This window comes from Phocoena phocoena, chromosome 11 (genome assembly GCF_963924675.1).
Source record: "Phocoena phocoena chromosome 11, mPhoPho1.1, whole genome shotgun sequence".
NCBI classification, from domain to species: Eukaryota; Metazoa; Chordata; class Mammalia; order Artiodactyla; family Phocoenidae; genus Phocoena; species Phocoena phocoena.
In genome coordinates, this window is record NC_089229.1 from 6,345,112 (window position 1) to 6,366,013 (window position 20,902).

Below are 20,902 nucleotides of genomic sequence, written 5' to 3' on the forward strand. Positions count from 1 at the left end.
ACTGATGGAAAAACTCTGTGTGCAGCACCTGTTACCAAGAGGTTTGCAGTCCAGCTGGGGCAGGGAGGCTAACATGCACACTTGTGACCCATGTGGAACAAGCTACGACTGTGGGGCATGGGGACAGTGTTTGGAAGGGCCCTCGTGGCCCCCAGGTGGACCAGCCAGCAGGACCCTATGGTGGGGAATTGGTGTCGCCTGTCTGCTAGCGCAGGCGATCCAGGCCCGCCCTCTTGGTAGTCCGGCAGGGATGGCAGGTGGTATCAGGGTAGCCTCTGTGGGGAAGACCAGCCTAGCCTTAGCAGAGAGCTGAAACTGGGGCAGGTAGGACGGGACTCGTTCAGCACCACCTCCTTCTCCATTTCTTTCCCTGCTTTTGGCACCTAATCCCTCCCCCTTTCTAATATTATGGCTTTTGTGAGCATGTGTTGTTGTAAACTGTACCCTTGCTTCATGTGCAGCTATTTTTAATTCGCATCAAGGCATCCTGTGCCCTGCCATTCTGTTTCATTTTCTCCTCTCTGCACTGTGTGTGAGGTCTGTTCCATTGCGGTGTCTACACAGTCCTGCACTTTGTTCTTGCTGCCACGCTGGGGTGCCCCCCACATTCACCCATGCATTCCCCAAGGAGGAGACCCCTACGTGCCCTGTGACCTGAGCCAACATATCTATGGGGCTAAAACTCCGGAGCCATGTGGCTGGGTCCTCCTAGGGCATGTGTATGCTTAGTGACTTAATTACTGCCTGGCTGTCACCGGCTTGCCCCAGGCTGGTTTCCGCCATTGTATTCAGAAGGGGTCCTGTGTGCCCAGCTCCGCCCCACACTTGGCATTTCCCGCTCTCTACAGTGTGCCAGTCTATACAGGTAAAGAGCTACCTTGCTGCTCTCATGGGCAGTCCCACAGTGTGAGCATCTCACTCAGGCCTTTAGCCCCATGGACTTCCACTTCTCTCTGAAGTTACCACTTCATACCTTTGCCCGTGTTCCCTGGGGGTCTCTCTTTCATGTTGATATGTAGGATTTCCTGGGATATTCCAGATTTTAGTCCCTTGTCAATTTGGACAGTTTAGACAGATTAGTAGACAGTATTTGAATCTGTTAGCTTTGTCCATGTTATCGGTTTCTGAACAGAAATCCATAATTTTTGAAGTAATAAAATTTATTTGGACACGCACACACACACACACGGATGTGTGTGTGCGTAACCTTATGGCTTTTACTTTTGAAATTTTGTTTAAGGAATCCTGCCCTGCCCTAAGTCACAAAGATATTTGCCGACATTTTCTTCAAGTCGCTTTATGGTTTTACCTTTCACGTTTTTATTGAGTGCCTGACGAGACGCAGTGAGTGGAAGGCAGTTGAGAAAGAGCGGTGAAGAAAGACAAAGGTGCTGCGGCACCATCGGAAGGTGTGTGGGGGTGGTGTCCTGTGTGCTGCGGGCTCTGGTCTGCCCAGGCCCGGGACGGCGGGCAGTGAGGCCGTCTGGGGGTGGCATGGGCAGAGGGGCTGGCTGGGGGAGGGCAGGGTGGTCCGGGCCGCAGGCCTAGGAGCACCCTCTGTGTTGTGCATCAAGTCAGCAGTGAGACAGCCAGAAGCTCACTGGGGTTCCTGGGGACATCCAGAGTCCACAGGGATTCTTTGTGATGTTGAGATGAGCCACTGGAGGGAAGAGGTTCATGCCTCAGGGCCAAGGCAGCACAGGGTGGGAGAGCGTGAGCTTTGGGTGTTCCTGCCTGGTTCGCTTCTCACTTGGGCCACTGGTTTCACCCTGGGACTTTGGTTGTAATCGCGCAATTTGTCTGCGAGATGGGCTCGATGGTCACCGACCAAAGAGAAGGGCAAAAGGAATAACATGGAAGATGTATGTGAGGTGACTCTATAGGTCCTCTGACCTGAGCCCGCAGTTCACACAAGTAATGGTAACTGAGCTGGCACTGGGGGCCAACAGGTGGGAGGAGCTGCACGTCCGCATTCGCACTCCCTCTCATCCACCTGGGATCCCAGGGGTCCCACTGACCTGCGGAAACCCTCCAGCTTTCCTGTTGCCTTTGGCCACTGTGTTCCACAGAATGGAGTTGGCCAGGGTAAGTAGGCTGTAAAGTCGGAGAAGCAAACATTCTCCAGTGTCCTTGTGAAAGGCAGTTCCAGACTGTTTACACCCAGAGGATAAATGAGGAACTGGTGCGACCTGTTTGAACAGTCCTTCCCAGCACCCCTGTAATTATAAACCCGCTGGTTTTTAGGCAGAGCCCACTGTCTGTGCTCTGATTCCTGATTATGCAGTTTCTGCCAGGGGATGTCTGCAACTCCAGCCCAGGACTCGTCTTAGCTGACTGAAACCAAGGCTTGTGTGACACTGGATTCTCAGGGCCTGGGGCAGAGGAAAGCCAGAGGAATGATGAGAGCCAGACTCATAGGCAGCCGGGAGGACAGCAGGCAGCAAGGGGCCTCTGGGCCCAGGTGAAGGGCACTGAGGGTAGAAGGGGGTAGGGCGACCCAGATTCCCGGGAGGACCGCAGGACCGGTCGGGCTCCTGGTGAGCCTAAGGCAGGCCTTTTGGTGATTGGGTGGAGGGAGGCGGGAGACTGGTTTCTGGAGGACTCTGGAAAGGAGGAGGACTCCGCTCTCTCTGCCTGATAGGTGCAGCCTGCAGGAACCCCCACCCCCCTCCACCCCCCCCACCCCCCTCACCCCCACCCCCTCCCGCAACCCTGAGGTGCCTGGAAGTTGGGATCCTGCTACCTCTGTGCCGCCCCCATGTGCCACCTGGAGGACAGCGCACTTCCTTTTTCCTGCTTTCCTGCTCTCCTCCCCACTGCTGTGCCCCAGAGTCAGCAGGCTACTCATACCTCCCCTCCAGGGGCTTCACCTTCCTGAACCCCACCGTTCCCTGAGCACAGCACCCTTTCGGATGAAGGCCTGACCCTCAAGATTTTTCACCATCTGACTGACCCCACCTCGCACACCACTTGCTGTACCCAGCGCCCAGCTCAGTCTCTAGTCACCCCCTGCATTCTGTGGTCCACGTTCTTTTCCTGGTGGACTTCTCCCGGAGCCAGGTCTCCATGCTGTCACACTTTCTTCATTTTGCCAACATTGTCTCTGCCAGGAATCATTTCCCTCACCTCACCTTTAATCCGTCCACTTGTCCTTGAAAATTCAGTCTGGTTGTTGCCTCTAGTATACCTGCCCCACCCCTCACCCTTCCTTCGGCCAGGTGGGTTCCTGAGGGGAGAGTAGGGGTATCCCCCCCTTGCACCCAGGCACTTGCATGTTGAACATCTGTCTTTAGCACCTTGGTATCTGAGGGGGTGAGTCTGAATCTAGAGGAAGTTAGGAACATAGATGGCTTCAGATCTAGTTTTTAAAATGGGCATTTTATGAACAAATCAATTGATAATCAGGATTGGAAGAGAGCTTGTTTATTTTCAATTCCTACCTAAAGTTATCTGTCATTTGGCCATCTCAAAACAAGCTAGTATTTTGAGAAGCAAGAGAGAAGCTTTTTAATTACAAAACTGATAGAGCAGAAATAGCTAACCATGTATGTTCTGACTTTAATGTATTATCAGTTTATCATATATTTGAAATTAATTTTTCTTGCATTTTACAAAACAGTCATTATACCTCAATTTTAAAAAAGAGAACACAGTCTACCAAAGAAGACACATGGATGGCAAATAGGAACAAGAAAAGATGCCCAGTATCATTAGACACTAAGAAAATACAATTAAAATCACAATGAGATGTTGCTACATACTAAATGGCTAAAATAATTTTTTTTAAAAACCTGATAATACCAAGTGCTAGTGAGAATGCAGAGCAATTAAAACTCTCATACACTGCTGATGGGAATACAAAGGGGTCCAGCCATTTTGTCTTATAAAGTTAGACATACACTTACCATATAGCAATTCCACTTCTAGGTATTTACCCAAGAGAAATGAAGACATATGTCTACACAAAGACCTATAGGAAATGTTGATATCTTCTTTATTTATAATTGCCCCAAACCAAAAACAATCCAAATGTCCTTAAACAGGATGAAAGGGTAAACAAATTGTGGTGTGTCCAACTTAGCAATAAAATGGAGTGAACTACTGATACAGACAACAACGTGGATCAGTCTCGAAAGCACTGTGGTAAGTGACGGAGCCTGTCACAAAAGCCAGGCCGCATACAGTGTGATTCTACTTATCCTGGACATCGTGAAAACGGGACAAAAATCAGATTAGTGGTTGCCAGGGGCTGTGTGGGGAGAAGATTGACTGCAAGAGGGTACAAGGGAACTCTGTGGCGAGGTAGAAGTATTCTGTACCTTGATATGGTGATGGTTATACACAGTATACATTCATCTGAACTCATCTAAGTTTATACCTGTAAGGGGTGATTTTTATTTTATGCTGACTGTGTCTTGTTTTAGAAACACACAGTGGCTCTGCTGTTAGGATGACCGTCAGCGCCCTGCTCATCGAGTGGGAAATCCACATTTCTCTGCTGCTGTGTGGTTTATGGAGATGGAAACAGTGAAACCTGATGAGTGTCCCCACGTGTGGGCTGAAGTGATGGTCTGTCACAAGCCCATATGTAGCCTTTCACTGAGCAAAGGACAGCAAGGCCGATGTTGCTGGAGCATCTCAGTGCCTGTTGTCATGAGCACTCCCCTTTCCCCTTGGCCCCCGCATTTAAACCGAAAACACGTGCTTCCAGGAACAACCTTCGTATTCCTTGCTGCTTTTCAGATTTCAAGAGTTGTCATTTAAATATGAACAGTATCGAGGGAGGGAGATGAAAGAGGGAAGAGATATGGGAACATATCTATATGTATAACTGATTCACTTTGTTATAAAGCAGAAACTAACACACCATTGTAAAGCAATTATACTCCAATAAAGATGTAAATAAATAAATAAATAAGAACAGTATCTATTTGTCGTGAGGTGGATGGACCTAGAGGCCGTCATGCAGAGTGAAGTAAGCCAGAAAGAGAAAAATAAATACTGTATGCTAACACATATATATATATATGGAATCTAAAAAAAAAAAGTGGTTCTGAAGAACCTAGAGGCAGGGCAGGAATAAAGATGCAGACATAGAGAATGGACTTGAGGACACGGGGAGGGGGAAGGGTAAGCTGGGACGAAGTGAGAGTGCCATGGACATATATACACTACCAAATGTAAAATAGATAGCTAGTGGGAAGCAGCCGCATAGCACAGGGAGATCAGGTCGGTGCTTTGTGACCACCTAGAGGGGTGGGATAGGGAGGGAGGGGGACGCAAGAGGGAGGAGATATGGGGATATATGTATATGTATAGCTGATTCACTTTGTTATAAAGCAGAAACTAACACACCATTGTAAAGCAATTATACTCCAATAAAGATGTTAAATAAATAAATAAAGCAAATAAATAAATAAGAACAGTATCTATGGTACGTGTTGATGGGCTATACCAATGTGTACCTTGTTAAGAAATATCCTTTTCTTTTCCCTAAATCTTTTTACAAGGGTTTTGAAAATCAGGCGGGCAGGTTTCTGAAGAGCCAACATATTTTAATATTGATTGCCAGTATGAATATTATTGGTAACAGTGGGATGAAAACCAGATCTACATCGTGGTTTCCTGTCGGCTGTCAAGTCTGTATTGAGCTGTGATTATCTTAGCTCTTCTTGCCACCAGCTCAGCAATACTGAGTTGTGTTTTGTTGGTTATTTTTTTCATCCTGCTGTAAATTTCAAAATGACAGTAAGGCCCTATTTTAAGGGAAGTGAACATGTGATGTCACTTCTAATTGGTTGTGAAATGCTTGCTTTCTCCTTCCTAAAAAGGGGCTGCTGAAGGATGGAGTTGAAAACTCAGGTTCACCTTCTGTGTTTTGGTGAGCTGCTGACCTGCTCTCCTTGCTGGGGGTAGCAGCCAGGCCACGCCTGGGAGGGAGGGGTCTGTGGAGGAAACGATGACTGATCGTGTGGGGCCTGAGAGCTGTTTGTGCACTTCAGCAAGACTGCTGGAAATCATACCAGACCTCTGGAGAAGCCCACCCAGACACCTGCCTTCCAGGGATCCTCGCTGTTCCCATGGGAGTGGGGTCATCTCAGCCTGTCCAGAGCTCTGGCCTCAGGGACAGCCCTTCCTGGAGGGACCACAGTCCCCTTTTCTCCTGATGCCCATCTCCATGTGTTCTGTCTCTTTGCAAGGTCTTCATGCCACTCCACTGTAGCCTCTTCTTCACCTGGCTAACTCAGCACAAGATGGGAGCGACTCAGGCAGTTTGAACTGTTCATAAGTCAGGGTTAAACAAGGCTACGTGGCAGAGAGAGGACTATACCCTTTTCTGTAGAGTGGGAACTAGTCCTCTATGTTCTCCAGGAGCTTCCAGATTGACTCTAAATGGAGATGAAATATGAGAGTGATTAGCCAGGCAGAGACATTTAGAAATGGAAAAACTGACAAAAAGGTGACTACAGTTTTTGAAGACAGTTGGGAGGAAAGGGTTGAAAATACAGTCGATCATTTTTCTGTCATATTTCCTCTAAGTGCTCCAGTGTCAGCTACATGGTATCCTTTCTAATCAGCAGGTCAGTGAATGGAACATATGGAATACTTTGATTTTTCACTCCAAATTAGCCGCTAATATTTTCTCAATTTACTCTTTTCAATTACTCTTTTATTATTTATAATTTAGATAAGCTAACTCTCCTCTCATATGTGAGATAAAGTAATCAAGCCTCACCTTGGCTCTCGTCAAAGCAGATAAGAGTGTGAGCTTTGCCATCGAGACTCCTACCTGGAGCCATTTGAAAACCTGCTTTCAGCTGCAGCCCAGCCTCTAGGACTGCGACTATGGGATCTTAGAAAACAATGTAACTTCCCTGAACCTTGGTTTCCTCATCTTAAGATGGGGACAGTTATTCCTACTCATTAGGGCAGTGGCAATTTTGGGGGTGTAAAACACCTACTGTGGTGCCTGGCATGTGCTCAGAAAGTGGGAAATAGTGTTTGTTGCTCTAATTGGGACCAATAATAATCTAGCATGTGGTGACATCTCAGCAGTAGGCACCTGAAACGTGCTTATTCCAGTAATGCTCAAAAGGCCTTTAGCCAAGAGTCTATAATGTTAATTATAAAATCATTTTAATCTGAGTTACTAAAAAATTATTTTTCTGTTTTTGTTGTTTTTCATCTTTCTAGTTAGACATTACCCACTCTGGGAAGCTGCGTGAGATGCCCTCTGGGTGCCCTCAGCCCCTCGCTTCCCTCCATCAGAGCCCTTCCCACTCTGGCCTGTCTCCCTCCCTGAACCACGGGTCAGAGCATGGACGCCGGCCGCATGGACATTGAGAAGCTCCGAATCACTGTTTTGCGTGTTTCTGCTAGTGATAAAAACGGGGAGCTGGTCATGTAGCAATGCAGGGTGCCTTCGAGACAGGAGTGGGGCATGAGCGCCCAAGAGCCGGGCTGGCGTGGAAGACGTTTCTGCAGCCGCGGCCCCAGGCCTCACAGCGGGGCTCTGTTTCCTAGGTCGGGAACTACAAGCGGACCGTGAAGCGGATCGAGGATGGCCACCGCCTGTGCAGTGACCTCATGAACTGCCTGCACGAGCGGGCACGCATCGAGAAGGCGTATGCGCAGCAGCTCACCGAGTGGGCCCGGCGCTGGAGGCAGCTTGTGGACAAGGGTAGGGAGGCCACCGCACGGGGCGTCTCAGCCCCAGGCGCCCAGGGCGTCTCAGCTCCAGGCGCCCAGGGCGAATTGTCGACCCTTTCTGAGCCAGTTTCCTCTCTTGGAAGATCGGGGCAGGAGTTTGTCTCACAGTTTCGGGGGGCTGTGATTCGTCACCCAGCAGCATAGCCTGCATGAGCTTTCCTCCCCTTTCCTGGGGACACAGGACTCCTGTCCTCGAACAGCATCCAAGACTCCTGTGGCAGTCCTTGTCGTCCAGAGGACGTGCTGCGCTTGCCGAGTTAACAAGGAGCAGCTCCTTCAGGGCCCAGCCTCGAGTAGGCTCCTATCCAGTCAAAGGCCTTGCTGCTCAGCACCGTGGTTTCTGACACTCAGGCTGTTTATTTGTAAGCTTGGCCAAGTAGTAAGTCAGATAAGACTAGATGGTGACATCTGGCAGGCTTTCTAATACTGAATTTTAGCAGGAATAACTACAGGTGTCGTATGATGCAGGCTTTGCCTCCCCTCCCTCCCTAGCAAAAACTCAGAAGATTCTAGAGCTTGGTGACAATGCTGCTGTGGATATGGATTGTGCTCAGAATGCACTTCCCAGCAGTAGAGGGGGAGCTCGATTGATTACAGGATTTCCTGGGACAGAAGTGGGTTAGCGGGGGTTTCTCAGGGTATGTTTTGGGGCAGACTCTTCCACCATGACTGACTGTCCTCAGGGGAGCCGACCAGGGGAAACCAGGCTAGGGCGAGGGACCCCCCAGGCGACTTCGGTTGGGTCTAGACCAGCTGCCCGTGTTTCACCTGTTGCTGAAACGGGTTTTCTGTGGAGCTTAGCACAGTGCCATGGTACAGAGTGGGTGCCAGGGAGTGGGGTAGCCATGCTTGGGTGAGGAGTGACTGGGGATGAGCCAGCTCCTTCAGGAAGCGGTAGCTGTTGTTATTTTATTTCCACCTGCCTGAATCCCCTCTCTCAGGATCCAGCTGTCAGCGCCGTCCATTCTGTTGATTCAGAACCTGAGGTTCATAAAGCACTCTTGCCCGCTCACTTTGTGGATCCTGCCACAAGACCTAGGCAGGACAGGGAGCTGCTCGTTTTGTAGACATGAGGGATTACAGGTTCAGAGGGGCTAATGTTCTGTGTTTATTCGTACACGCACACGTACACACACACACACACACTCACCCACCGCACACACTCACCCACCCGCACACACTCACCCACACACCATGCATCTCTGTGTCATTACCCAGCTCCAACAGTCATTGACCCCCGGGAGCGCCTTGAGGGCAGTTGCTGGGTCTTCCCATTTCCGTCCTCAGCTTCTGTCATAGCCCATCTCTCCCTCCATCACCTCACTCAACAAAATGACGGGCCACATTAGGAGTTTTCTTCCTGAGAACAGTGAGTGGGGTGACCCAGGCAACCCCACACTGCTATCTAGAGAATTCTGTCTGGGCCAGAGTAGATTCCTGTCTCCTCCTCTCCTTCCCCAGGACAGGGCTTCCATTCTGCTGAGACAGTCCTTCATTCAACAAGCAGTTCCCAGGGTCCTGCTCTGCATGGAATGAATGGGCCTTGGGAGAACGTGTGGTCCAGTGGAGGGGGAGCCAGGGGCCAGCAGGAGCCCGTGCAGGTGGGCTCCGAGTGGCCTGGCAGAGAGGCCAGCTCATTCCAGAAGGCCCTCCTTCTCTAGCCAACCTTAAGCAAATCAAAACTTCCAAGATGAGGAAACTTGAGTTTTTCAAGAGCTCAGTGACTTTACAGAAAGGAAATGTGTGTAATCCCCCAGTTTCCCTAACACAATAACAGATCCAGCTTCAGTTCCTTATTCTTTTCTTCATCCCAGGAACTGAAAAAGGAACGGCACTGAGAGAAAAATATCTGAAACAACCAAAAGGAAACCTCTCAGCCGGGCAGCCAGCCTGCCGGCCTAAAACCCCATCCCAACAGCTGAGGGAGGTTAACAGAGGAAATCCCCTCCCCCAGGGCCTGTCTGGGCCCCACAGTGCCGAGTAACCCACCAGCTTCTCTCCTGTGCCAGGGCCTCAGTACGGGACGGTGGAGAAGGCCTGGGTGGCTGTCATGTCCGAGGCAGAGAAGGTGAGCGAGCTGCACCTGGAGGTGAAGGCCTCGCTGATGAATGAGGACTTCGAGAAGATCAAGAACTGGCAGAAGGAGGCCTTTCACAAGCAAATGATGGGAGGTTTTAAGGAGACCAAAGAAGCCGAAGATGGCTTTCGGAAGGCACAGAAGCCCTGGGCCAAGAAGCTGAAAGAGGTGCATCCCTCCTGCAGGCCCCTTCCTGGCCCCCACAGCCTGCTTCTCGCTGGCCAGGGCTCCCACCTGCAGCGCCCCCTCCTGCACTCCCAGGGGTTCCTGCCTCAGCTTTAGGCACAGAATGCTGCAGCTGGTAGCCAAAGGCCCGCGCTCAGGCCCAAAGCCTGTGGTGCCTAACGTTTACCCATGTTCAAGACTCTGAGTGCTTTATGTGCCTCCTTTACATAATCCGTATCAACCCATTTCCCAGTCTTGGAAACAGGATGAGAACCACACACAGGGCGTAGAGCTCAAAACCCAAACTCTCTCGCTCTCTCTTTTTTTTTTTCCCCCAATAACTCCATGTCATGAACCTTCTGGTCTATCAAGAATATTAAATCGATGCAAACTATTACATTTAGAATGGATAAACACCAAGGTCCTACTGTATAGCAGAGGGAACTATATCCAATCTCCTGGGGTAAACCATAATGGAAAAGAATATTAAAAAAATAACGTGTATCTGTGTAAAACTGAGTCACTTTGCTGTACAACAGAGATTGGAACAACATTGTAAATCAGCTATACTTCAAAAAACAAAAGTTAAAAAAAAATTAACTCCACAGTTGCCAAAGGTTATCTGAGGTTAAACTATTGTAGAATAGTGCTTCTTAAGTTTAAGCAAGCTTGCTGAAACCCAGATTCCCAGGCCTCACCTCCGGATATAATGATTCAGGAGGTCCGAAGTGGGGCCTATGGGACTTTCCTGGTGGTCCAGTGGTTAGGACTCCGTGCTTACATTGATGAGGACCTGGGTTCAATCCCTGGTCGGGGAACTAAGATCCTGCATGCCATGTGGCACCATCAAAAAAAAAAAAAGCGGGGCCTATTAATGCTCAGTTCTAATGATCTCCCAAGTGATGCCACGCCCACTGGTCTAAGGACTACATTTTGAATAGCACAGTTTCAGAAGACCTGTTGGTAGCACTCAGGAGCTAGTAAGTAATATCCTAGATGGCAAACCCTAGCTCCTAACCACGAACAGTGCCTCCCACAGCCCTGGGAAATTGTCTGTTACAGAGACTTAAAAGTCCATTTGGACCAGTAAAAAGGATAATTTTCAATTGTTCTTTCTCTTGTATGGGTTTTTCTCTCAAATTTGCAATAATACTGATATTCATTTTTGTAAAAGTAGCAAATGGAAACCATTGAGTCTCACCCAGCCTTGGCTTGCTGGAGGCTGTCATACCTACCCCCCAGCCTTCAGCACGCGAGGACCTGCAGCCTGGTCTGCCCAGGCTCAGGGTGGACATGCCACTTCCCTCCAACCCTACTCCTGCCACTGGCTTTTCTCAGGAGCTGCACTGCCTTCCTCCTTCTCAGAATCACCCGGAACAGACCTCCGTCTTCAGGTTGTAGCAACGGACTTTCCTTCTCTGCTCTGTGCCTTGGCTTTTGCCACGTCTCCTTTCTCTTCCTTCTTGTCTCTGGTCCCATTTGTAATGACACTATCTCCCTCATGAGGCAGTGGTTACAAACTCATCTTTCTTCTCTAGAATGAAATCTGTGACTTTGACTCAAGTAAGAAGTGTCTATTAAATTACATATATACACACACATACACACACATCCATATCTATATATATACGTGTGTGCGTGTGGAGTGTGCCCATAACCCTGCCTCCCAGCATTACACTCCTCTTGCGTTGGGTTTCCAGCTGCCTGCCGGCTCTTGCCTCAGATCCACACCTCCATCACATTCTTGCTCCATGTCATGTGCGTGGTTTTCTCTAACCGTTCCATGTACCGCTCTGCCAGCCCAGACCCACCCAGTGCACCTGCCTCTCCTCCCTGCTTTATTCTCCTCCTTGGCACTTGCCACCTTCTAATTTACTCTGTACTTGAACTGTTTCTTGGGGTTGCTTCTCCCAGCTAGACGGTAAGCTCCATGAGAGCCCAGGCTCTTTGACTGGCACTGTACCCCTATTGCCCACATGTTTCCTGACAGCAAAGCAGGTGCTCCGTCAATAGTTGCTGAATGAACTCCTCTGTTTTACTTGTTGTAATTAATACTGAACATACAGCTTTGTACCTGCTCTTTCCTCTCCTCTTGAGAGCGCAAGCACTTCCCACAGTCTTTGTAACCTCTAGCGAGGATTTTGAACTTTAAACATGGTGTTCAGGAACTCATTCTCCCTGTAGGTAGAAGCAGCAAAGAAAGCCTACCACGCGGCGTGCAAAGAGGAGAAGCTGGCAATATCACGAGAGACCAACAGCAAAGCGGACCCATCCCTCAACCCTGAACAGCTTAAGAAATTGCAAGACAAAGTAGAAAAATGCAAGCAAGATGTTCTTAAGGTAAATTGTGCACTTCTCTTTACGTATTGAGAGCACACGCCTCACCTGTTCACACATCTGGCACACAGTGCACCTTTGCCGCTGCTTGGTCGGATGCTCGGACAGACGGCTGCATCAATGAAACACATTCCTGCCCTCAAGGTCACGCCTTACCTTACCAGAGCCATTAGTGCCCACCTCAGGACCAGGGCAGACCCGAGTTCTGGGCAGGCAGGGGCAACAGGTGACTCCTGTGCGCGGGGGACAGGGCAGTGGGGCAGCGGGAGGGAAGAGTTTGTGCAGGACACGAGTTGTGGATGTCAGCAGCGGGGAGCTGATGGGTGCACTGGCTCAGAGGGTTATGAGGACCAGACGGCCGACGGCCTTGCAACGCAGGAAAAGTAGGGCGCTTGGGGTGTTGCGGCAGGGAGCCACTGGGAGAAGGTTCGAGAGCCTGGGAGGGGAGGGCCGACGTGAGCAAGGCTCTGGGCCTGTGCCCTTGGCTCCCAGCTTGGCCCCCAGCCCCACCCTCCTCCTCTGCTCTGTTCTAAGGGCTGGGCAGCCGGAGGCTGCCCCTGTCAAGGGCCTGCCCTGCTGCAGTGTTAACAGAAGAGAGTCCCAGCCTGGATTTGGAGAAAGAGGTGATGTTAGAGGGGAGGTGTGCTTCAGGAATAGGTCGTGACCCCGAAAGGGGAAGCAGGAGTCGCGAGCTGATGTGTTACTACCTGCCCACCTTTTCGGGCCTCAGATGAGCATCACTGAACCCCAGGGAATTAGGTGCTGTCATCTCTGTTTTGTGACGTAGGAAACGGAGGAACCTCGAGAGGTTCAGTCAGGTGCCACCCAGTGATGTGAGCGTGGGAGAGCCCGTGCCCTCTCCAGTGCTCTGTCCTCGCATAGCAATGAGGGTGGGAGATGGGGGTTCATTGGTCAGAGCGAGTGTCAGAATCCCTCGGGGAGAATCCCTCCACGCCTGTCTCTAAGACTGGGCCTGAGCCAGGAATCTGGGGTTGTGGAGCAGCCTGGGGGCCTCCTCCGTGGGATCAGGCGAGGAACCTGGGACCACCTGCTGAGTGTGGGGGGCACCTGGACTCAAGGAACACAGGCTGGGGGGACTCTAGGGGCTGCCTTCATCAGGTACACAAGGAATTGGGTGCCCAGGAAAGTGCCTAGAGGAGAGATGAGGCATCTCCATACCCAGATGTGTGTGTGTGAAAGAGAGAGTGATGCATGCCTTTCATGTTTTACAACCACCCAGAACAGACTCCACCAAATTGATACACTGGCAGGACAAACCCAGGGCCTGAGGTCAGACGTAAGGCACGTGTCAGGATGACCAGGGCACTTTGTAGAGGGTGCCCTCCCTGCCTCTGTGGTCTGGCCAGTGACCTCGGGGCACGATGGTCCTTGTAGGCTGAGAGCTGGCCTGGAGAGGAGGGCAACTCACTCCCGCTGCCCTTCTTAGCAGTTTCTAAAATCCAGCACTAACTGGCTGCACACGTCCTTCTGTGCTTCTTATTGGCCAGGCAGTGACTGCATCTTGCAGCATCCATCAGAAAGGAACCGCTCACGTTCTGTGCTAAGTGTCACAGTCCACGTGAGGGTGAGGGTGGCCTCTCATTTCACTCCGTGAATATTTATTGGGAACTTTCTCTGTGCTAGCAGTTCCCCGAATGACAATGACCAATGACCGTGTTCTCTACCTGGCCTGTGCTGGGACGGGGCTGCTCGTGAGCACAGGCCGGGTGAAGCCCACCCCCACCCCGCCACCAGGGGTCCAGGGAGGTTACCGAAGGGTGAAGGATCCCAAGAAGTGGTTGCTCTGTGTCACTCTGATGGCACCACTGGTGTTTGAACCCACAGCTGCTTGCCTCTGGCGTCTGAGCTCAAGCTGCTGCGAGGCGCCTCGCACGTATAGGCGTGGGCAGTGGGTGGTGATGCACAAGCAGAGCAGCTGTGGAGCCGTGCTCCTGCTGGGGACGCCCAGCCTCTGGCAGGGATGACCTCTTTCTGGGGTCATAGAGGACGCAAGCCCAGCCAAGGCAGGAGGCTTAGAAGAGAACAAGGAACCAAAGATAGCAGGCGAGGGGTGAGGGGCAGAGGTGGGGACTCTGGGGGTGGGCAGGCCTGCTCTCTGGAGGTTGCGGAAGGCTTCGAGAAGAGGGTCTCTTTGGAGCATAAAGGGGAGTCTTCCAGGGCATGAGTCAGAGAAAGTCGTCTGGGAGAGGCGCAGGGGAGGTGGTGAGTAGACTTGGATCCCAAATGGGGGCAGAGAAGCTGCTCTAGAGGTGGCAGGGGCTGGGCCCTGAGGCCAGGACTTGATCTTAAAAGCACGGGGTCCCTGCAGAAGCTCAAGGGGGGTTCATTCCTTCCTCAGAAGGCCCCATGCTGTCGTCAGGAACAGAAAAGCAAAGTTCCTAGGTGGCCAGCCCATCCATCCGTGATCAACCCCCATTTTTCAGGGTCTTGATAGTGGAAAAGGCTTGTGATAAATGAGCGGCCCCAGCCCTGCCATCCCTAACTTTACCCTAGGAGGCTACCATCACTTTGATGGTCCCACCAACTATCAAAACCACGTCGGGGTGGGGGGACTTCCCTGGTGGTCCAGTGGCTAAGAGTCTGTGCTCCCAATACAGGGGGCCCGGGTTAATCCATGGTCAGCGAACTAGATCTCACAGGCCACAACTAAAAAGATCCCACATGCCACAACTAAAAAAAGATCCCGCATGCCGCAACTAAGATCCCATGGGCCGCAATTAAGACCCAGTGCGGCCAAATAAATAAATAAATATTTTTTAAAAAAAAACAAAAAAAAAAACCATGTGGGGCGCAGGGAAGACTGCATGGGTTTACTGACCCCGGGCACATCCCTGCGAGGTAAATGTGCTAACTTTAGCCATGGCTCTTAGGCTAAAGACATGATACACTGTCCCTAGACACCCTTGAGAATAGGACATACCTATATTCATATTTTCTTCCTGGTAAAACCCCTTCTTGAGGACAGTCTGGGGAGGAACAGCTGTGTTGGGGATGTCTTGGGCTGGAGGAAAGGGGACTAGGACTCTTTTGAATGCCTTGGTGCTGCTTGGTGTCCTTGTCTGTCACCTCATTTGAGTATCAGGATACTGTGACGTAGAAGTACTTCGTTTTCTGAGAAGGAAAGCGAGGCTCCCAGAAAACGAGCGGCACAGGCTTTGGCCACGGGTTTGTCTGGCGCTTGGAGCCCTGTGATCTTGCCTTTAAGGTAACTGTCGAGCCACTGCTGCCGTGGGCAAGATCTGAGGCTCAGCCCTTCCCCGGGGGAGAGAGGACACGGGCGAGTGACGTGGGGCTTGAGGCCATGCACACTGGGCTCCAAGTGACCGCCTCTTCCCCAGTGGCTACCTGTTTGGGTCTTACTCCAGCTGAGAGCCCTGGCAGATGCCAGGAGTGTGATTTGCATTTCAGAAGTGGAGGGGCTGGGACTTGAACTTGGAACTCTGTCAGACTCTGGAGCTTGTTCTCTTTGGGTTTTGGAATCTGGGGCGGCTGGGGGACGGAGCAGCTTTCCCCAAGGGCGACATTAGTGGTGGGGAGAGCATCCAAGATGAGCCTGGGGGGCCTGGCGTGTGGAGTGCGGAGGGCTGTTTCACAGCCAGATTGGGTGGGTGCCCCTCAGGAGCAGAGGTGGGGCGTGAGTCCTCTGGGCAGGAGCTTGCGGGGCAAAGGAAATAGATCGGGTGCTTCTTGGATGTGGGGTCGCCTGAGGAGTAGTCTAGATGCTGATGGATTCAGAAGTGGTGGAGGGGGCAAGGGCCGGGTGATGGACAGGGTGGTACAGAGCCGGGCTCGCTTGCTCTCGGTCAGAGGCAAGTGGGCTGAGTGGAAGTTAGTCTTCAACTCATGTGCCTGGACTTTCTCGTAGACCAAAGAAAAGTACGAGAAGTCCCTGAAGGAGCTGGGCCAGGGCACACCGCAGTACATGGAGGGCATGGAGCAGGTGTTTGAGCAGTGCCAGCAGTTTGAAGAGAAGCGCCTGCGCTTCTTCCGGGAAGTGCTGCTGGAGGTTCAGAAGCACCTAGACCTGTCGAACGTGGCCAGGTAAGTGTCCCTTAGCTGAAAAGCACATCCCAGGGAAGTCAGTGGAAAGTTGCTTTGGCATAAAGATCCGTTGCTGCTCTCCAGCCTTGGGGTGGCAGTGCTTGTCAGAAGGTCTTAAGTTCCCCTGTCCAGGGAGGGCCCTTTGGCCAAGCCTGCCTGTGGCCATGCAGTGTCCTGCTGCCTGGGACAGCTGCTCCCTGGCCTGAGTCGGGTGGCCGCCTGCCACTCTCTGCCAGCTCTGGGTACAGTCCTCTGCATCTAGGCAGGAAGGGAGGGCCGCGGCTTGGACCCGCCACAGTTGCACGTTTGAAATCAACCCGGGAGCAAGTCGAGCAGTTCCGGGGCTGGCACACCCTGCCCCCGGGATGGCCTTTCTTTGAGGACCTTTACGAGGTCTTTTCAATCCAGAGCAGCTGGCTGCCAGCTTGTTCCTTGACTTCCAGTGGTTCTGGGCCTCGGGCAGCACAGACCCTCAGAGACTCGGTTCTGAACGGAGACGTGGAGGCTGTGATATTCCTTCCATACTTTCCTTGTCTTTGGTCCCATGACACCTTCGTCAGGGCAGAGGCCCGTGCTAACCCTGGACCTAGACTTCTGTCATCCACATAGCAGAGCCATTTAGAAATGACTCACAAGTTAAAGCTTGTCGTGAATAGGAAATTACATTCCTTTTGTCTCCTTCTAATAGGAAAAACATCAAAAGCAACAGTTATTGTTCAGCTCCTCTGCCAACAACTAACGGATCCTTATGAGTGTCTGTGAAGGAGGGGCATTATTCCCCATCTTGCTGATGAGGGAGCAGGCTGGCGTGGTTAAGGGACTTGCCCAAGGCTGCACCGCCGGCTGGGGCAGGGCTGGGGCTGCCAGGCTCTTCTGCGGGTGGAGTAACTCCCATCGTGTGAGGGCTTGTCCTCCGTTGATGTGCCTTGCTTCCCTTAGTCCTCCAAGCCACCCTGGGGAGGAGATGGTGTAGTAGTGTTCTAGGGCTGCCATAATGAAATACCCAAACCTGGGCAGCCTAGAACAACAGAAATTTCTTCTCTTGCACTTCTGAAATCAAGGTGTCAGCGGGGCCTCACTCCCTCTGATGGCTCTGCTGTAGGGGAGGACTCTTCCTTGCCTCTTCCAGCTTTTGGTGTTTGGGGTCAATCCTTGGCCTTCCTTGACTTGTAGACGAGACGCATCACTCCAGTCACATGGCCATCTTCTGTGTCTTCACATTGTCTTCCCTCTGTCTCTGTACCCAAATTTCCCCCTTTTTATAAAACGGTGGTTTTTTTAATTTACAGATTACCTCTGTAAAGATCCTATTTCCCCATAAGGTCCCATTCCGTGGTACTGGGGCCTAGGACTCCAACATTATCTTTTCTGGAAGACACAGTTTACCCCGTAACAGGTGGCATTATGCACACTCAGTGGAGGAAGACACTGAGGCCAGGCCCAGAGAGGGTAACTGACTTGCTAGCCATACAGCCTAGAAGTGAAAACACCAGGACCCGCAGTGGTCATACTCCTATCTGACACGGTCAGCTTCCTAGGGAGGCGAGCTGCTCTGCGCGATCAAGCAGAAGCAGGAGTCCCCCCAGGTGGCTCGTGGGGTGTGCAGCCACCACAGCACTGGCCAATCTTTGTTTACTGTTTTTGCACAGCTGAGTGTAAACCTTCCTGCTTTTTTGAAGGGATGAGGGGGTGCTTTCTGACACTGAATTCTGGACCTGGTTAAATGGGACCACACAGATTGGTGGCCCGTGTGGCCCAGATGCCAGCACCTTTTGTATTATCTGACAGAGCAAAGCCAGGTTGTTGACACCTTGTTTGATTTGTCCGAAGCTGAAGCTATGGCTTCCACGCCATGGTTGTTGTTTGTCCCATTCTGTGTGCATCACGGCCAGATGACCGTCCAACTGAGCCAGGGCAAGGGTCTGATCTGCCCTGTGAAGTCGACTCTCGTGTGGCTGCAGACCATGGCGCCAGCTCTAGGCAGGCCCTGGGCGAGGCTGAGGGCTGGCCTTCCCGTCCTTCAAAAAGACTCACGCTTCTGTCTCTGATTTAGCTACAAAAACATTTACCGAGACCTGGAGCAGAGCATCAAAGTTGCCGACGCGGTGGAGGACCTGAGGTGGTTCAGAGCCAACCACGGGCCAGGCATGTCCATGAACTGGCCACAGTTTGAGGTAAGAGGGGGCTCTACCTATGACCTGTTGGCCTGGGAGGGGCCTAGGCCCACAGGGTCGAGTCATACACCGTTCTTTCTCCATCCAACTCAGCTGGCCTGTGCCCTGTTTATGTGGCAGCCTTTACACATGGCAATCCTAGAAACCAAGTGGATGTTTAATGTTCTGGGGGGCTTCAGGATTACCAAAGGGCCGTCTGAATCCCTGGTGAAGATGCAATTATGTTCTTTGTAATTGAGAACTTTGATGGTCACTTGTTGACCATCTGGCATTCCCTTCGTGGTGAGTCCCAGGAGTTGCAGGACTTACAGTTCCCTGCTCAACCCTGCGAGATGGCCAGAGAAGGAGTGGCCACAGTGCATTCCAGGCCTGGTGGGCCAAGAGCACCAGCTCAGCAGCCTCTGGTCCAGGACGAGAGGGGAGCATGGTCTCAGTGTGTAGCTGTTTTTACCCTTCACATGAGGGCTTTTCCTTATCTTCTTATATAAATTCAGCCAACTTTGGTGTAGGATTAACTTTCTTCTTTTCCCATTTTCATGGGTCCCAGCTGTCCAGTATCTTTACATGCAAAATTCAAGGACCTGGGGATCTCAAGGCTCTTCCAGCCCTAGAATTGGGTCCCCAGGCCCCACCTGGCCTCCTGTTGATAGCAGAGAAGGCAGTGGCCACAAGTCCCACCACCCTGTTCTCTGAGGGAAAGGATTCTCCCCACCTCGTGGCGAAGCAGGGGCTGGGAAGGGCCCCACAGTGCCATGGCTGCTGCCTCCCCCGGGGAGGATGCTGGAGGCAGCCCCCTCTGCCTTGGGCTCCAACCACCTGGCCCCACTGACTCAGTAGCGGCTGGAGCCCAGGCTGCACTCAGATCCTGCCTCAGCACTTACTAGCTGTGGGATGCTGAGCAAATCATCTGCCCTTTTTGTGACTCAGTTTTCCCATGTGTAAAACGGGGATGACAACAGCCCCGATCTTCTTGGAGGCTGGAGGTTCAGTGACCTGGTCCGTACTGGGTATTGCCCCTGGACCCACCACACAGAAACTTGTTTGGCCCCGTCCCAGCCTATAGTTTTTTCAGTCCGCATCCCTGTGCCTCTGTTTTCTGGAGTTTCTCAAGAAAGCTTCTCCAGATGACAGTGGGTTCCTGGAGCTGGGCATTCACCCTGCACTGCCTTTAGGACACCGGCTCCCAACAGGGACCAAGAGCAGAGGCCCGGGGCCTTCCCAGGTGGAAGTGGACCTAGAGGAGACAGCACAGCCCGACTTCTCCTCCCCCTAGTGATGGCACACGGGCAAGAAGCGAGTTGGCGATGGGACTTGTGCACACACCTGGATTCTCCTCTGCGGGGAGTGTTTGCTGCTCTCAGGAGAGGCTCAGGAAGCCCTCTGTGACATGTACCCGCTCCAATCCCCAGGTCCCTTAGGGTTGTTCGTCCCTACCCAGAGAAAGGAAGACTTGACAGGCAGTCTTGCTGGGGTGGGTGTCCTGGCCAGAACCCATGGTGGCCCTTCTCTCTGTGGGTCCCACGGGCCGGGAACCCATGCCTGCATGTGTTGCATGCTTGCAGCTCTTACAGGATCATGCTTCCTTTCTCTAATGAAATTATTTGTTTTTATTTTCCATGCCACAAGGATGAAGTAAGTTCCTATTTTATGGCTAACTTATTGAATTCCAAACCTCTTGCAGTGTGTGTTCAGCCCAGGTGGGTCTGTGTGTGGCATCTGCAGCCTGATTCTGACAGGTTAAAGAACCGTGGCCACAGTGTAGCCCAGGCTGTTTTGTTGTCCAAGTTAATAGCGGACCCTTCCCTTCAGAGTTGGCCTGGTGTTGATCACATCGGCCCTTGGAAAGCCACCCCATCAGGACAGATTTATATTTCAAAAGGTCCTATTTGCAGGGCAGAAATAGAGACACAGACGTAGAGAACAAACATATGGACACCAAGGGGGGAAAGTGGGGGGCGGGTGGTGGTGGTGGTGGTGGGATGAATTGGGAGATTGGGATTGACATATATACACTAATATGTATAAAATGGATGACTAATAAGAACCTGCTGTGTAAAAAATAAGTAAAATTCAAAAAAAATTTTTTAAAGAGGTCACTATGGGGATTCTGAGTTCTAGTTGAGTCCTCAGTCAGCTTATTTCAGTTAAGAAGATAATTAACAAATAAATAGGTGACCTAAGTTTGGGGTTGAGGGCCCAGGTCTGCCACCAGCTCTGCATGGGCAAGTCACTTTTCTTTCTGGGTGTTGGTTTCCTCATCTGACAAATTGGCAGGTTAGACTTGAATGTTTCTAAGGTGGCTTCTAGCCTTGAAATTCCATAACTACACATGAGCAAAGCTCATGACTCAAAGCACAGCTCAGAGTCATCCCAAATA

The 20,902-nt window shown here is 51.5% G+C and overlaps 1 protein-coding gene across 4 annotated transcripts in view; it reads left to right on the top strand.

Annotated features, from left to right (window-relative positions):
* The window catches only part of PACSIN2 (protein kinase C and casein kinase substrate in neurons 2), a 41,900-nt gene that overhangs the window by 11,361 nt on the left and 9,637 nt on the right, over nucleotides 1–20,902 (top strand). For 2 of the 4 annotated variants that reach the window (XM_065886770.1, XM_065886773.1), the window contains exons 2-7: nucleotides 7,525–7,681; nucleotides 9,720–9,955; nucleotides 12,137–12,292; nucleotides 16,176–16,351; nucleotides 18,405–18,525; nucleotides 20,152–20,157. In XM_065886770.1, coding sequence (XP_065742842.1) covers nucleotides 7,525–7,681; nucleotides 9,720–9,955; nucleotides 12,137–12,292; nucleotides 16,176–16,351; nucleotides 18,405–18,525; nucleotides 20,152–20,157 — 852 coding nt within the window. The remainder of the gene's footprint in view (nucleotides 1–7,524; nucleotides 7,682–9,719; nucleotides 9,956–12,136; nucleotides 12,293–16,175; nucleotides 16,352–18,404; nucleotides 18,526–20,151; nucleotides 20,158–20,902) is intronic. The other 2 variants (XM_065886772.1, XM_065886774.1) reach the window with 1 other exon arrangement.